At 38.5% G+C, this 18,708-nt stretch overlaps 1 protein-coding gene across 1 annotated transcript in view; it reads left to right on the top strand.

Moving 5' to 3' along the window:
* Positions 1-18,708, top strand: part of LOC127571531 (calsyntenin-2-like) — a 422,857-nt gene that overhangs the window by 210,313 nt on the left and 193,836 nt on the right. Inside the window, 1 exon segment of the mRNA XM_052017987.1 lies at positions 4,394-4,516. Within this exon segment, the coding sequence (XP_051873947.1) occupies positions 4,394-4,516 (123 nt within the window).

The raw sequence follows: 18,708 nt of genomic DNA, 5'->3' as shown, positions 1-18,708 counted from the left end.
TAAAAGTTGGGTGATAAAATGTACCACTGGAGATATGAGCAATTACATGGAAGAAATGGTGTTTGCTTTTTGCCTCTCAATTTCATTACATTTCATTAAATTTTGTTATTTTGCAAGGGACTGAGAAAGGTCTGAGACATTTGCCATCATATATATGTTGGATTGGTATAACATGAGCAGTGGTTTTAATTAATTTTGTGGGTGGTTGTTTGGAACTATATTTCCCACTGATCACATCTACTTCAATGTATACTTCAACTATAGTCCGTTAGTGCTCTTAGAAGTCATTTCAAGAAAAATGATTTTGAATCTAAACAACAGGATTATTCCATACTTGACCAATCATGCATTTATCATTAGAACAATATCTTCAATCATGGACTAGTAGGTCTATTAATATTGTATGAGGGGCTGATGGCTCATAAAATTCAAATGAATGATTCTTGATTTAATTAATTGACAAAAAAAGTGAAATGTCACTGGATGAACCTTTATTAAGTGCTGTCAGCTATATGTTGTAATCTTTTACAGAAAGATGGCAATCTGATCCTTTGTGGGTCTGAGTAACAGTTTTACATTAAAAAAAACATTCTCTGAGCAGAATGAATCATATATATTCATTATTTCCCTAATGATATTAAAAACAGCAGTAAAATAAACATACAATATTCTTTTAACTCATTGAATTAACTTTTACATACACAGCAAGAGGAGTAACACAACAGGACTGGTTTTGGAAGTTATTGAAAAGCAAAGCATTGCAGGTCATAACAGAAATGCTGGAAATAAACTCAGCAAGTCAGGCAGTATCTGAGGTGAAAGTATCAGAGTTAATGTTTCAGACTGATGGCCTTACCTCAGAACTTGGAAAAGTTGTAAGTGAAAGTTGTAGAGAGGTGGGAGAATAAAGGGAATGTTTGACAGGGTGAAGACCAAGAGAGACTGAATAAAACAAATGATGCTGGTGCCCATTGAGAGAATGTGGTGAATGCTTGTTGATCAGTGCTGATCCACCAGGAAGAGATTTAAATGGGAAACAAATCAGAACAGAGGAGGGGGGGGGCGGGGGGTGGGTTGAATAAGGCAATGCTAGAACTGTGAGATACAAAATATTGCAATTGCCGGAAATATGAAGTAATTGAGAATGCTGGAAATAGTCAACAGTTCAGACAACATCTATGGAAAGGGAAAAATGGAGTTAACATGGTGGGTTCATGGCCCTTCATCAGAGTTGGCTATTCTGATCCAAACTGGAAGGGCTGGTATCTGAAATTGGTGAATTTCCTGTTAAGGGCAGCAATGTGCTTGCTTGGGATATTAGGTGCCATTCTCAAGCTTACATTAGACTTCATTTGAACAATGTAGGAAGCCAAAGACATGGAGTTCAGAGTGAGGGGAATGTCAAAAGGGTGAGAACATGTGACAAATGGAACAGATGCAATTGAGAGCCAATTGAGAGAGAGAAGACGTGATTAGGGAAGTAGGTTACATCTCAAAACCACTAGTGAAAAGGTATTATCATCAGAACAGATACAGTGGAACCAGAGAATATGGGGCAATGAAGTGGAGTCCTTACAGGAAGCAGGATGGGAGGAGGTGTAGTCAAGGTAGGTGTCGGAGTCTTTGGGCTTGGATGGATGTTGGTCACTGAAGTGGACCATGTGATAGTACGAGCATGATGGAGATTGGCAGCTAAGGTAAAGCTTTGGATTCTGTACATGTGCAGGAAGCAGTACTAGTACTGTCATAAATATATTGAGAAAAGACATGAAGGAGAGGAGACACAAGAGATTGCAGATGCTGGAATCTGGGACAAAACAGTAATTGCCGGGCAAAATCTGTTGAGGGAAATGGACATTGTTTCGATTTGAGACCCTCCATCTGGAGAGGACCTGAGTACAACTGATAAAAAAATTGTTTCACCCAAACTATGGGGGTTCCCATAACTGCACCTTGATTTGGGGGAAAAAGGGAGCAGGGTTAAATAAGTTGTTCAAGTGAGAATGTTTAGCCAGGTGAAGAAGGTGGTGGTGGACTGTTTGATCCTCTATTCAATTAAGAGGTAAGGAGCCATCAAGCCATCTTGGTGTGCTGTGCTGGTGTACAAAGATTTGACCTCCCCGGGAAAATAAGACATTTGGCACCAGGAACATAGAAACTGTCAAAATTAATGGACAAAGCCAGAGGTGTCACAGATGTAGCTGGAAAGAGGCTGGACAATGAGAGAAAGAACAAAGTCAAGGTAGCTTTGGATGTAAGCAAACAGTTCTCAAAGCTTGGCTTGAAAGTTGAAGAGTAACCATAGCAGTGTATTCAAGCATTTAGAAGAATGAAAGGTGATCTCATCAAAACTTGCAAAATACCAGGGTGAATGCAGGAACGATGTTTCACTTGGCTGGAGTGTCTGGAACCGGGAAGCACAATCTCAAAATAAGGAATTGGCCATTCAGGATTGAGATGGGAAGAAATGTCTTCATTCCAGAGGGTGGTAAGTCGTCAGAATATCCCATTCCAGAGGACCATGAAGCTCAATCACTATATTCAAGATGGAAATCATTATATTTTTAGATATTAAAGGTATCAAGGGATATGAAGTTAATGCAGGAAAATGGTGCTGAAGTAAAATGTCAGCCATGATTTTATTGAATGGTGGAGCAGGAACGAGAGGCCAAATAGTCTACTCTTGCTTCAGTTTCCTTCATAATATGTCTCTATTCTATAATTCTAATATGATATGAAAAGTATCAATTAATTCTTCCAGTTCAGGATATTATTAATAGCCAGTGCAAAAGATGACACTGCTATCATTGACATAGTGGTCCTGGGATTTAAGAATATTTCAAGTGGCATTATTGTTACAGCTGTCTAGCATTTGCTTTAGTTTGTTAAATGACCTCAAGGTACCAGAGTATTTATAAATTAATAAGGTGTGTGGAACCAAAGTTAAATATCAAACTTAAAATAGTAGTCTCATCCAATGACATCTGGATAATTATCACAATTTAATAATTGCAATATGTTCCATATAACTTGTCCTAAATTAAATGGAGGGGGGGGGAAGGTGTGGTGGGTACTGGGTGGGTGGGGAGGAGCTGTTAACAGTTTATGTTGTGTTAGGATGCAAAGAAATGCTTCAGATTGAATAGTCTGCATTTGCCATTAGTCCCAAGTGAGGCTTGGTTTTATTGTCAGCAGCTGAATGTTAACTTAAAGCGCTATACTATCTGTAATCCTACAGTTTGACTTTATTGGTTGAATTAGTTTGAGACTAGCATAGAGTGGTTCTGAAAACCTCAGTTTCTGAAGTATAGATTATGTGTACCCGATATGCAACAGTGTTGTATTTACCAGGAAATGAATATACTAAAAAATTGGGAATATGGCAAAAAATGTAAAATATCTGGAATTTGTTCATATTTTTAAGTTTGATTCTGATAAGCTCATCATAAAACTTTACAGAGCAATTATATTCCTTAGTGGAAATTGCCATACAGTCAGGGGAGAATGGTACCTTCAAGCAATGTACTGCTTGTATGAGTTCCAAGTTCACTAGTTACTGTTTGGCAGGGCACAGTTTGCTTATCCTAACTGATCAACTGGCTAAATAGAATTGTTCAACCTACCATATTTCTTCAGTTTGGATTACTTGTTAGATTTAAGGCATAACTAAATATATCTGGAGAATTTATCTTGGGGAAAATTGCAATTGAAATGAAGAATTTGAATTGATCAGAATGGTGGTTATTAAAACTTGAATAAGCCTAACTTCAGCCCTTGATCACACACTGAATGTTGTAAATCTGTGTCACAGCCAGTCTGACTAGCAGAGTCTTTTAATAGTTGGAAGGAATGTGAAATGCATAATCTAAATACAGTGATAACTGAGTACAATATACTGTGATTGAAAAGATTAAAAAACTAGATACTAGAAATCTGGAACAAAGACAGAAAATGTTAGATGTACTGCATTAGCTGTGGCAAAAGGTTATGGCTGGAAATGTTATCTCTGTTTCCTCCTCCACAGATATTGCTAGTCCTGCTGAGTATTTCTGATTTTTTTTCTTATACAATACATTCTGAGATGTTCCCAGACGCTGTGCCACTGCTGGGCATTGCTGATGATGCTGTGTTCAATATTCGGAACTATTACAAAGCAAGCAACTCAATGTAGGAATCTACCACTGAGAGATCAGAGGAAATTAAGTAGGATAAAAGAAGAAAAGGAGTGTTGTTTTGCTATTTTATAGTAATCCGTTCCTTGTATCCAGTCAACGTAATTGTTGGGTACTTGCGAGTATTAATTTTGTACTTTTTATTTGAGGCATTTTTTAAAAAATGTTGATATAAATAGATTCATAACTGACACCACTTTTTGGTTATGTCTTTTTTTCAGTAAACAAGCACAAACCGTGGATAGAAACATCCTATCATGGTGTGATAACAGAGAACAATGACACCGTTTTTCTGGACCCACCACTGGTTGCACTGGACAAGGATGCACCGGTGCGCTATGCTGGTGAGTTGATATGTCATTAGTCATCCTAGAGGCTGAAACTTGTGCAGCTCTTGTTATATTTCATTATGTCTGCAAGACTGTGAAACCAATGACTCCTTTCACTGTATAGATTCTCTATGACATCTAGCGATGGCAGAAGTTATTTTTGAGACAATTCCACCTTTGGTTTGAAATAAACAAATTGATTTGCAGATATTTTGGTAGCTGTTTTAAAATGAAGTAAAAAGTATCCACACAATCACAAAGAATTTTTTTTCAGTGTGATAGAAATCTGCTTGGGGAAATTCAACAGTTCTTGGAGTCAATTATGTATATCTGCAGTTGGAGCTTCACTGAAAGGCCTTTGGTTCAATGCCCTTGTGATACTGGCAATGATAACATTAGGGTAGTTATTACAAAAGACATGATGATTTATGCTAGTGCATTTAGAAAATAATTTGAATTACCATTGAAAGAGATGGCTGTCTGATTCTAACTTAACAGTAATATGATAATAAGGAGAATAATTACAATTGCTAATTGCATCAACAATAATTTACACCATTAGGAGGTTTACTGATACCTTGACTTCTGGGTCATTAGAATAGATTGGTCTTACAGAACCTTTTGATTCTCAATGACAGTACAGCCCTTTATCTTGGAACGTAATTAATGTAAAGTTCTGTTGATGTCTGCAGTTGCAAGTTTTCTCTCAGTTTTTAGGTTCATGCTGTGGCTTTTCATATTGGCTTAGTGAATGAGTGTTTTTGTATTGAACTCTGAATTGGTGACTGTAACTTGCTCGTATATTCAAACAGTATTGATGTCCACAGCTATTGTTAACACTTAATCATTGGTATATTTTAACATTTTTAGACAGGTTTTTAAGCAAGCAAATGTCTGCATCATTTCCTACTTACTAGCTTCACTTAATTAATGCTTACTTTTAACACCAAGAAAAAAAATGAGGGTACTTTAATTTATTTTGCATTGATAAGAAAACAGGTGGAATAATTTTATTTAATTCATTTTTGTTTCAGTAATTAGTTTTAAAGAAAACTAACCTAGAAGAAGTCCCTTTGCTGAGCTTATTTATGTAGAATTTTTTTTTTCTGTACATTGATACTTCAAGTGGCTTTTGCCATCAGTAAGCTAGCATGTAAACCATTTACTCTTTTAGTACTTGACAGACTGCTGTCTTTTTTTTAACTTGCCCTTTTCACTGCTTCCTGCTAGGACATGCTTTGCCCCACTCACTGTTATGCAAACATGACTTTCATTGCTTCCAGTATTGTCTGGAGGATTTGGTCGGTCCATCTGATATTGTCAACATGATACAAACTGACCATTTTGCTTAAGTCACGTAACCTTGCTGCATTTTCAGGAAAGAAAGCCCAAGTAACATAGAATGTAGAAGTCTGATGTTAAAGTTTTGGCACTTAAAAGAAATTGCGAAATATGCTGTTAAGCAGTTGTGTTGTTTATGCTCTTGATTATATGAGGGAAAATTTCATATAGATAATTCAAAGTGTTTTAACTTGCATTTCTTATTTACATAAAGAATCCTCATGTGCGGCACATAAAGTTAAGCATGTATTTAATTGCTGCATTAATATGAGCATTTTTATCACAGAATTAAATGCAGCATATAGCAAATCAAATGCATTTAAACAAATAATGAAGATGTAATAAAATTCAGTATTTATAATCACACCAACTTAGCTATAAATATGCTGGTAGTTACAATATATGAGCAAACCACTAAAAAGTTTTTTAAAAATGCAGTTGTTCGAATCTAGAATGAAAACAGAAAATGATGGAAATACAGCAGATCTGGCAGCATCTGTGGAAAGAGAAACAGGGTTAACATTTCAAGTCAAGAAGGCCTTGTCGAGTAGGATTAAGGAAAACCCCAAGGTGTTCTACATGCATGTGAAGAATAGGAGGATGACTAGAGTGAGGGTAGGACAGATCAGGGATAACAGAGGAAACGTATGCCTGGAGTCAGAAGAGGTAGGGGAGATCCTTAATGAATACTTTGTTTCAGTATTCACCAGTGAGAGAGACCTTGACGTTTGTGAGGATGGGGTACAACAGGCTGATATGCTAGGGCATGTCATCGTGAGGAAAGAGGATGTGCTAGAACTTTTGAAAAACATTAGGATAGATAAGTCACTGTGGCCGGATGGGATACATCCAAGGTTATTATGGGAAGCGAGGGAAGAGATCGCTGCACCCTTGGCGATGATCTTTGCATCTTCATTCGTCACAGGAGTAGTGTCAGATGATTGGAGGGTGGCAAATGTTGTTCCTTTGTTCAAGAAAGGGAGTAGGGATAACCCTGGGAATTACAGACCAGTGAGACTTACTTCAGTGGTGGGCAAATTACTGGAGAAGATTCTGAGAGACAGGATTTATGGGTATCTGGAGAAGCATGGGCTGATTAGGGACAGTCAACATAGCTTTGTGAGGGGCAGGGCGTGCCTCACAAGCCTGACTGAATTCTTTGAGGATGTGACAAAGCACATTGATGAAGGTAGAACAGTGGGTGTGGTGTACATGGATTTTAGTAAGGTACTTGATAAGGTTCCTCATGGAAGGCTTATACAGAAAGTCAGGAGGCATGGGATCCAGGGAAACCTGGCTGTGAGGATTCAGAATTGGCTCACCCATAGAAGACAGAGGGTGATGGTAGATGGAGCATATTCTGCCTGGAGGTTGGTGACCAGAGGTGTTCCACAGGGATCTGTTCTGGGACCCCTGCTCTTTGTGATTTTTATAAGTGACTTGGATGAGGATGTGGAAGGGTGGGTTAGTAAGTTTGTAGATGATCCGAAGGTTGGTGATGTTGTGGATAGTGTAGAAGGTTGCTGTAGGTTACAACAGGTCATTGATAGGATGCAGAGCTAGGCTGAGAAATGGCCGATGGAGTTCAACCCGGAAAAGTGTGAAGTGATACACTTTGGAAGATCGAATTTGAAGGCAGAATACAAGGTTAATGGCAGGACTTTTAGCAGTGTGGAGGAACAGAGGGATCTTGGGGTGCACGTCCATAGATCCCTCAAAGTTGCCGTGCAGGTTGATTGGGTTTTTAAGAAGGCGTATGGTGTGTTGGCCTTCACTAGTCGGGGTATTGAGTTCAAGAGCTGAGGTAATGTTGCAGCTCTATAAAACTCTGGTTAGGCCACACGGAGTATTGTGTTCAGTTCTGGTTGCCTCATTATAGGAAGGATGTAGAAGCTTTAGAGAGGGTGCAGAGGAGATTTACCAGGATGCTGCCTGGATTGGAGAGCATGTGTTATGAGGACAGGTTGAGTGAGCTGGGGCTTTTCTGTTTGGAGAGAAGGAAGATCAGAGGTGACTTGATAGAGGTGTACAGGATGATAAGAGGCATAGATCGAGTGGACGGTCAGAGACTTTTTCCCAAGGTGACAATGGCAAACACGAGGGGGCATAATTTTAAGGTGATTGGAGGAAGGTATAGGGGGGATGTCAGAGGTAAATTTTTTTACACAGAGAGTAGTGGGTGCATGGAACGCACTGCCTGCAGAGGTTATGGGGACAGATACATTAGGGACATTTAAGAGACGCTTAGATAGCCACATGAATGATAGAAAAATGGAGGGCTATATGGGATGGAAGGGTTAGATAGTTCTTAGAGCAGAATAAAATGTCAGCACAACATTGTGGGCCGAAGGGCCTGTACTGTGCTGTAGTGTTCTATGTTCAATAGCCTTTCATCAGAACTCAGAAAAGTTAGAAATCAAGCAAGTTTTAAGTTGCAGAGAAGGTGGAGAGGTGGAGATGGATCAGCTGTGATTAACAGCTGTGATGAAGCCTTCACTGCACACTCTTGTTCTCCACTCAATCACAGACATGCCTTTGTGTTCTCCACCTTTCCCTTTGCAGCTTAAAGCATGTTTGGTTTCTAAGTTTTCCTCATTCTGATGAAAGGTTATCAGCTTGACCTACTGAGTATGTCTAACATTTTCTGTTCATACTCTGCAGCTGTTTTCTGCATCCAATATTGAAACTACGAAATAGAAATAGAACAATGTCCTATAAAAGAAGTTAATTTTTGGCCCCTAGCTTTGGTCATTAGGAAATATCTGTAAGATTTCTTTTATTGATCATAATACCGTACTCACGTTTAATTGCATTAATTGAATTCAATGGGCCAAATTGTACTTGATGCAACCCACCACTGGTATCAACCTGTAATGGATAATTAGAGAGCATTTCACTGTTTTTTTTGATCCAGATCTTACTCAGTAAGGTGTAGTGAGGCTTCAATTCGCATCATCCTCAAGCAATTGTATTACTGAGATCATTGAATATAATGGGGAATCCCAGCAAGATTGAGCTTTGCCATTGGATTCCATATGAAGTCCAGCATTGTAGCTACAGATAAGGCTCAGTAACTCCAAGACTTGCATCAGCAATCGTGACCAAATGCTCGCAGTTCCCTTTCAGAAATGCTAATCACCACTAGTACGGTTTGAGGTAAATATGCAGAGTACAAACTGTGACCAATACACTTGCATACATTCAATGCCAGCCACCAATGATGAATTTCCAATCCCAAAGGCTTACACAAGAAGTGTTAGACAAGATCCCTGAAAAATAAGTTATCACATTCTGGAAATTAGCCAGGAGGGGGTAGGTAGTTGGTTGGGTGGAGTAGTTGTTGGTTGCAGAGAGAGAAACCGATTTGAAGAGTATAAACTCTTAGAAATGAATTGGGATGTCAGGCTCCTTTATATACAAAACTGGGTCATGACACTCTTTTTAAGACATGGCAGTGTGTTGCAGACGTTGAATTGGAACAGATAGCACCAAATCGGAAAGTAGTAATGGTTTCCAAATAAAAAAAATCATTTTATAGGACATTTGAACTGGAGCAGCAACTTTTATTGAAGATGGAAGAAAGAAATTTCTGGGAAAATTTTCCAAGAGTGCAGTTGTTGAATCTGGAGCAAATTGCTTTGCTTGAGAAGCGTTATATTTTCTTGAGTTGCACCTGAAGCTTTTGTGTATCAGTGCAATACCAAAATCTGCAAAGAGCCTGTGAAATGGAATGCTGCTTCTAAAATTGATTGTTTTTATAAAACATTGTTCTAAGAAATATTCCTTTATTTATTTAGAAGTGGCAATATCATAAATCCATTCATACAGCTGAAAGCCAGTTCATTACTAAAAAAAATCATTTTAATCAGAGTGTCAGTCTACCACCTGTGAATAGTTTGATTGTACATCACTGAAATTTATTTCTGAAGAACCTGCTAAACTATATTCTAGTTACTTTGGGGGAGAGAACAAGCTTTGTAGTAAAATAAATTGAAACCTTTTCAAAATGTACTTGCACTCAAAAGTTTCCGTTTAATTTTCAGGCGGTTCTTAAATGTCCAGAAGTTAGCCCAATAGCATAATTTCTTCAGGATGATTAAACTGAACTTGGGACATGGTGAGTTTTGTGAATGGGTCTGACTCTAACAGGCTGGCTAGATCCTGCTTATCTTTGACCAAAGGTTCTATACAGAAGTGCTGGCCATCTATTGCTTGTTCTTCAGCTCCTGCACCAACCTTGCAATTAGCTGCTTATCTTCATGCTGGGGTGACTGGTGTAAAGAATGGGGTTGTTGACCTTGAGTTGAAAGGTAAGTATAGTTATTTTGATGTTTTTAATTTCTCATACTTTTATAAGTTTTTTACTTGCATTCATTTTAGTAACTTTTTAAAAATGATTTAATTCCATGTGAACAGTTTTAAAATGGCCATGACTATTACAGACATTTAAAGTAAGTTCAAAGGCTTTTGACCACAATGAGTTAGCAAAAAGGCATTCGAGTGTTCCATGGGTAGAGCCACAGGATCCGCCACCTGGAACACCCTGTGGGCTGACTCACCTCGTTGGACAATCCCTGGATATAGAGCTCAGGTGTCTGGTTTGGCAGCAGGCTGGTACTATGGGCAGTGAATTTGCAAATTAGGGTAGATTCAAGACAATTTGGCTCCATACTCTTCAAAACAGTGTAAAAGATTTGGAGGTTCAAATTGTGCAATTTGTGCTTACAATTCTGTTTAATTCTGGTTGTGCTCCTTCTGTGGGAATTGCACTGAAATACCAGCACATCCAAATGGAAACATCTGTCATCAATTTTGCGCTTCCTTCATGATGTGTCATTGTAATTACTTGTGTCCATCTGACCTCCTATGTGAAAGCTGCACTCAATGGTGCTGACATCTTTTAAAACATTCATTCTAAAACACAAAAGCTCTTGCTTGGAGCAAAATCCATGTCCTGTGGTTGCAGATAGTGAAAGGACAAAATTTACCATTGAGAGGCCTCTCACAGTTCAGCCCAGCTAAAGCTTGACTTATAGTTGTTGCTGTTGGCAGGTCTCAGGGTCAGCCAGGTTTGGGCTTTAAGTCTGATATTTCTATCTTCGGAGCTGAGAACAGAGCAGAATTTCCTTTTGGTTTTATCACACCAGTCTACGTACACTTAACATATTCCTCTGAAATTACTTTGTTATTTTAGTGGAAAATAAGCATGTGTTTCTTTTTATATCTCTAAATTCAGAACTTAGCTAGTATCTCCACCAAAGCATTAAGCCTTCACACAGGTGTCACTCTCCATGTTTCTGCCAGCTTTCCCTCGTTTCTTGAGGATACCTCACCAAAGTAGCTGTGTTTAATCTCAAAATGCAGAAAGACCTTTCATTTATATCACACTTTGGATAATCTCAGAAAGTCCGAGAACAATTTACAGTTAATAAAATATGTTTTTGAAATGAAATCATGTTGTAATATGGGAAAAGCAGTCACCAGTTTGTGCACCTCATAATTCCACAAAGTGCAATTAAATGACCAAACAATCTACTTTCACAGTTCTCACGTCATAACATTGTTGGCACTTCAAATATATCTTGTTGGCTGATAACTGCTTTTTGGAAAGTCCTGAGGTCATGAAAGGCACAAGATAAATTCAAATGTTTTTTTCATTAATGTTGTTTGAGACAAAGAGTGATTTACAAAACCAGAAAAACTCCGTGCTTTGTTTGAAATATCACCAAGGAAATTTTTACATGTACCTAATGGTGAAGCTTAATGTGTCACCTGAAAGCTAGCACTTTTGACTGTCCAGCACTCCTCCAACACAATTTTCTGAAGGAGGTCAAGAACCCACAATCTGCTGGCTCAGGGCAAAAAGTTCCATCGCGAGGTCATGGTTTCTTTTATGAGTGCACTGAAGGTGGACTTTGCTGGCAAGGCCAGTATTTAATGTCCATCCATAATTACCCTGGGAAAGATGATGATGATTTGCCTTTTGAACAGCTGCGCTCAGTGTACTAATACCCTCCCACGCCCACCCCACTGTGTTATTTGATGGGAAGTTGTGGAAATCCTGACCCAATGGAGATGAAGGATTGATGAAGCAACTCCACATGAGAATGGTGTGTTTCTTGGAGGGAACCTGGAGTGCTTCCATGTGCCTGCAGCTCTTTCCCATCTAAGTGGTGGTGGTTGCAGTTTGTGGAGACACTGTTAAATAAGCCATAGTGAGTTGCAATAATTAATTTAGAAATGGTACAACATGCAACATCTTTGCCCCAGTGGTGGAGGGAATGAATGCTCAATACAGCGGTTAGGTTGTTTCAGCAAATGCTTCCTCCTGGTCTTATCTTCTCGGATGATGTTGAACTCATCCAGGTAAGTGGAGAACGTTCCATCACACTTTTGACTTGTGTCTTGTTGAAGGCTTTGGGGAATTAGCTAGTTGCTGTACACTATCTGCTCTCTTCCATGGGTGTCCTAGTTCAGTTCGTGGTCAATGGTAACCTGCAGGCTGTTCACGGTGAAGGCTTATGTTCTCATTCATAAAAAGTGGACATCGCAGGCAAATTCAGCCTTCACTGTGCATTTCAATTGCTCTTGAACTGACTGCCTTGCTAGGACATTTCAGTCATAAAGGTTTAAGCCTGCTGAATTGCCAGAACCTGTTTCCAAAAAATTAGTTCAGGCAACAGGATTGCCAGTCCAATTATATAACCATGATGCCAGTCTTCTAACACAGTAATGCGATTTAATATTAAGATGAAGTGATGCACCATCTTGTTGGAAGCAATTATTGCCTGTTGCATGAATATTACTTGCCTCAGGACAAGTCTGAATGTTGTCCAGGTCTTTCTGCATGCAGACAATGGCTATTTTGTTTTCTGAGGAATTTATAAGGATTGGATTGACCTTGGTGAACATTCTGCTTCTGACCTTGTGATGGAGGGGACACCATAAATAAAGCAGCTAAATACTGTGGGGCAAAGAGTGCAAGCCTGAGGAACTTGTGCAGTGTTCCTGTGTGGCTGAGACAGGCTGAGATTGGACTCCATAAAACAACAATTGTAGTTTGTATTGGTTATGATACCCATGGCTTGATATCCACAAGGACCGTGCGGTGATCACTCTTACCAACACTGTCAACTATGTAATCAGAGTCAATGTTCCCAAGACTACTACCTCCCATTGTGTACTTAATGTAGTGTTATTTATCGTGTCTATCCAGCCAGAGGGATAGTCCACAACCAGACCTGATGGAGAAGGTTTATTGGTTGAAAGTTATAAGCTATACGTGTAATTAGGAAAGACTTTGTAACAGCCCTCTCATTTTCTTCAGATATCCCCTGACGTTAGTGACAAGCGCTTTTCATGGACTGGGTGTGTCTTTGTATTTGTTGGATTCCTTGCCAATTCGTCCATCCAGTTTTATTTCTATGATAGTACTGGTGTCATTCAAATGTGTGAATTGCCAGGCTATATCAGTGGGCATTTAACTGTCAATCACATTCCTCTGGCTATAATTACAAAGCATGCCAGATTAGAAAAAGACATAGATTTCCTTTCCTAAAAGTCATTAGTTTTCATGACTTCCTTCCAGTTTCATAATCAACATCACTGATGTTAGCCATTTTGCTTCCAAATCTTTATTAAATTAGCAATCTAAATTCTCCAGCTTTTGAACATGTGTATCTGGATCATTAGTTTGGGTGCACCTACAAGTTCAGTAAAATAATCACTAGCTACAGTACCACTGTAACTACCTAAACACAGATAAGCAATGCAAAACAAATTATTTGATCATGGACATCACAAAAGCAAACTATAATCCTTTCTGTGCACATATATTTCACAGCAGGGCTTAATGGCAAGTGACCAGGAGCAGGGTCTGGCAGGTATTTGCCCCTGTCTTTTATCTGGAGACACAGAAGGCAATTAAAGTTCATTTGTCACTGTCCTCACTTAGCAAAAGGCAATGATTGATTTGAAACCTTAGCGATCTCTCTATGCTATATCACACCAAGTGATATTTACATTAAATAAATCATTCAGGGAATTGCAGCAGTATAATTTTTGTAATAAATTATTATCTTATTTCAACTAATAATAAATTTATACTGATAGACCTCTAAATTCTCCTTGGTTTTGTCTAAGAGAGCTGCCAGGTTGATTTTCAACTTATATTTTTCTTTTGTGCTATTTAGTAAGAATATGATATAATCATATGAATAGGAGTAATATTAGTATTAAAATTTATTTTTTCAGTAAGTGGATATTTCAATTTTGAATCAAAGAATATTTTTATTACTTTTGGTTACAAAACTATCTAAGATCCCCCATCATTTGCTATCAAGAAAATCACTTAGAGTAAAATTAATTTTAAGTACAGTGATAGGCTGGGTGAACTAGGGCTTTTCTCTTTGGAGAGAAGGAGGATGAGAGGTGACTTGATAGAGGTGTACAAGATGATAAGAGGCATAGATTGAGTGGACAGTCAGAGACTTTTTCCCAGAACGACAATGGCTAACACGAGGGGACATAATTTTAAGGTGATTGGAGGAAGGTATAAGGGGGATGTCAGAGGTAAGTTTTTTATACAGAGAGTGGTGGGTGCATGGAACATACTGCCAGCAGCGGTTGTGGGGGCAGATACATTTGGGACACTTAAGAGACTCTTAGACACGTGAATGATAGAGAAACGGGGAGCTATGTGGGAGGGAAGGGTTAGATAGATCTAAGAGCAGGATAAAATGTCGACACAACATTGTGGGCCGAAGTGCCTGTACTGTGCTGTTGTGTTCTATGTTCTAATGCTCACATTAGTACAATTGGGCATGAAGCATTGTAGAGAAAATATGAGGATTCATAATGACCATTTTAGATGCAACTGAATCATTCATTCATGCTTTAAAAATGTGAGTATAAATTCTGCACCTGAAATTAGTAAACTGACAGAAAGCATTAACTTGTCTTTATTTACTTACATGTGAACTGTACAATAATTGGCCTTGGAGCAATTTTTTTTCTTGTTGTTCAGTTACAACCAAAGTCTTTGTTCTTCAAAAATGCTACTTGGTTCAAGAGAGAATCAGGTCTATTATTTGCAGGGTTACTTGTTCAGACTACAGATGAGGTAAAAAAGTAATCACATCAGAATTTGATTAATGCAGAAAAAGTACTCTGGAGGGTATGAGTAAGGCAGAGCTAGAGATCCTTTCCTATAACAATAATTCATTACCCTCTCACTTGATGTTTTGTGTTGTTGAGCGAGGGAGGAAATATGAAGAAGAGAAGAAATATTCCTTCCCATAATATCATTTAAAATGTTCATTTTAAAAAAATCAAATTTCATCTCATTTCAGCATTAAACCAGTTGGTGTCCTTTTAAATTCCAAATGTTCTATGTTTACCCCTGTTGCATTGCTAGTTAATTATGTAATATTGTGATGTGAAATACATAATTCCTCAATGAAACCAAATTCTTTTCTGATTCCCAAGCAAACTGATAGCACAAAAGAAATTGTGGTTAAGTTTGTTGGTTCTCTTAAGTTAAATGCCACAAGTTGAACATTATTGAATCATCCAACTAGCTCAGCGGTTGAATGCACACCAGGACCCTACACACCAGGAAGGTCCCTGATTTGTAACTTGGACTTCTGTCATTCAGGGCCAATCCTGCTGTGACGACTGACTGACTAAACATCATTAGGAAAACAGTATGTCGTTATTATGTTAGCTTCTTACCTCAGGTTTCTGAAATGTTGTTAATACATCAAGCATGTAATACGCTCCTCTGACATAGCAGTAATTGCAGAAACCATTTTCATTTAAGTGCTGTAAAAAAATTTTCAAACAGACATGAAATGCAGCTTTTCAAAGGTCCTCTTGTGTTTGATCAGAGTGAGATCTGCCAAACTGAGTAAATGGATCTTTTTGACAAGTTAACCACCTTCTGAAGAAAGGTCTTGGGCAGTTTCCAAACACAATGTTTGGAGTGAATTAGAGAATTATGGTAGAACATAGCTGATTTAACAATGGGATAACAAAGGAACAAGAGAATTTTAATGAAAATTTGTAAGTAATGGGTCAAGCCCCCAGTAGAATTTTAAACAAGGTCACTACCATCCTCCCTCACCCCTCCTCCTCAGACCCCCACACCAAAGAAATATAGCTGAAAAAAGACATGCTTTGTATCTTTTCACAGTGTTCATAATTGTTTGAAATGTGCATTTGGTGAATGATCCTGATTTGTTGCTCATCCCGTGAACCATTACTATTTTATACCATTGTCTTGTTGGTATTTAAACATGTTCACTTTTTTAAAAACTAATTTCAGCATTGCGCCAGTTGGTGTACAAACCAAGAAAATTTCTTGAATTGATTTTTGTTGAATAAACACTAAAAAGATTTATTTTGATAAAAGGAATAGAAATTTAATTTTAAAAAATACTGCAGATGCTGCAATTCATAGAATCATAGAACAGTACAGCACAATACAGGCCCTTCGGCCCACAATGTTGTGCTGACCTTTAAATCTCGCCTAAGACTATATAACCCCTTCCTCCCACATATCCCTCTATTTTAAATTCCTCCATATGCTTATCTAGCAATCTCTTGAATTTGATCAATGTACCTGCCTCCACCACCACCCCAGGCAGCGCATTCCATGCCCCAACCACTCTCTGGGTAAAAAACCTTCCTCTGATATCTCCCTTGAACTTCCCACCCATTACTTTAAAGCCATGCCCTCTTGTATTGTGCATTGCGGCATTCATAACAATCATTACAACGTGAGATGCAGAGAGACTATAAGAGATTGATTCTGAATAGGAGCCAAAATGATGTTAAGATTCCTGTCGTTACAAGTGTTACCTCCAATGAATGCTCAGGTTCGTGTGTTTGTGTATTAGTTTATTTCATTTCCAATTCTGCAAAACCCATGGAGATCCAAGGGTGCTGTGTAAGGATCTGCATAACACTGATCCAGGATTATCTTCAGTTTTGTTGCAATGTTAAATTACTCCAATGCTCTTTCTGTCAAAGAGAACATTTTGTTTGTATTGTAGCAAAATACCTTGGCAATATTTGCTGCTTCAATTCACATGAGATTGTTCACTATTTGTGTGGAGAATCCTTAGAATTGTACAAACTGTCTATTGCCCTGCCTTGAGAGTAAAGTTAGAGCGTTGCAATGCAATTACATTTTGTGTGAAGTATGTAACTTCAGTGGATTTTGTACCATCATTTTTCCCTGGTAATGGTTTTATTCAGAAATAAAACTGCAAACTATGTGTTATAAGGAGTACCAAAAATTGAGGCTGTTTGGTGTGTTAAAGAATGTATACAGAAAATGATAAAGTTTTATTAGAAGTCCAAGTTTTCTTTTATACACGCATAGATGTTGGTGAGTAAGGGGATCTTGTGACTCATTCAGTAAAGCTATTAACGGTAACAATTTTAATCAACACATGAGTAGTAACATGGGAAACAGAACAGGCATCTTGGCCATCATCCATCTTGTGTGCTGGTCTGCCAACGCTTCATGCATTGTTTATCCTTTGCTTATATTCTGTTATCTTTTTTGAACATCCTTTCTTATTCCATTTCAGGAAAACTACAGTTTTAAAATGTCATTTATAAACAAGGCATTAAACCTTGATCCTTCAGGAAGCACAGTCACGGAGAATGGCTGGAAGGACTAGAAATAAGAGGATTCAAAATTGAGAGTGATTTCAAACACCAGTTGGCTCAGAAATCCACTTAACTTTGAATGAGAGGATTGATAGAGGTGGGAAGAGGAGGAAATTGATGTTTCAAAGCATACTTGGGTATTGGGTGATTTGAGGCAGAGATGGGAATGGTGGAGAGATGGAGACTGGGGAAATGGAAGCTTTGGTAGAAACAGGAAATTAACGGATTAGCAGCTATGGTAGAAATGAGGTTTAGTGGTCAGGAATTGGCCCAAAGAAAGGGAAAAAGTGGTTTGAGGGATGAATACAGGTACCAGGAGTTCCTGCAGGAGGAACAGCAACTACTGATGAGTAAGAGGTACTCAGGGAGGAACAGTTACTAAATGGGTCAGTGAACCCAGGGATCTTGCTGTGGGTACGAAAGGATATACTGAGGTTTGATTGAAAGAATTTTACAAGACACATGAGGAAGATAATCACTTTGCAATTGCTGCTGAAATCATCAAGCTGACTAATATATTAGATTTCTTTATCCTTATTAGTCACACATACATCAAAACACACAGTGAAATACATCTTTTTGTGTAGTGTTCTGGGGGCAGCCCGCAAGTGTTGCCACGCTTCCGGCGCCAACATAGCATGCCCATAACTTCCTAACCCATATGTCTTTGGAATGTGGGAGGAACCTAGAGCACCCAGAGGAAACCCACACAGACACGGGGAGATGAGGTCAATCATATTGAAGTCTGATATCAGGTGATTCCAGTTCTACAACTCAAATGGTCAACTGTTCTGGGATGTCACTGACTCCTTGTATTTTCTGCTGTGCCACTGGCAGCCTACTGTTTTCCTCCTGTCACACGATCTCAAATATTTTCTGCAACCAAAGATATATGAGTGAGTGGACATATGAATGGGTGAATGAGTCTGATGGCACCTGATGGATGAAGTATATCTGTTGAAAGTAGCTATAAGGAAATGACATCCAATTGTACCTGGCCCAGGATGGTCAGTACAGGCAGATGAATAGATGGGTAAAAGATGATTTTTGGGCCGGGTGACGTTTGAACCATGCTGCCACTGGATGCCAGAAACGGAATAATCGTTGTCCTTTGCCTTGATAATCACAAAAAGACTACTGTCTTGTCATTATAATTTGAACACCACCATGTAATTTTGTAGTGCCCC

This window comes from Pristis pectinata, chromosome 6 (assembly GCF_009764475.1).
Source record: "Pristis pectinata isolate sPriPec2 chromosome 6, sPriPec2.1.pri, whole genome shotgun sequence".
Taxonomy (NCBI): domain Eukaryota; kingdom Metazoa; phylum Chordata; class Chondrichthyes; order Rhinopristiformes; family Pristidae; genus Pristis; species Pristis pectinata.
This window is presented reverse-complemented; position numbering and strand designations above follow the sequence as displayed.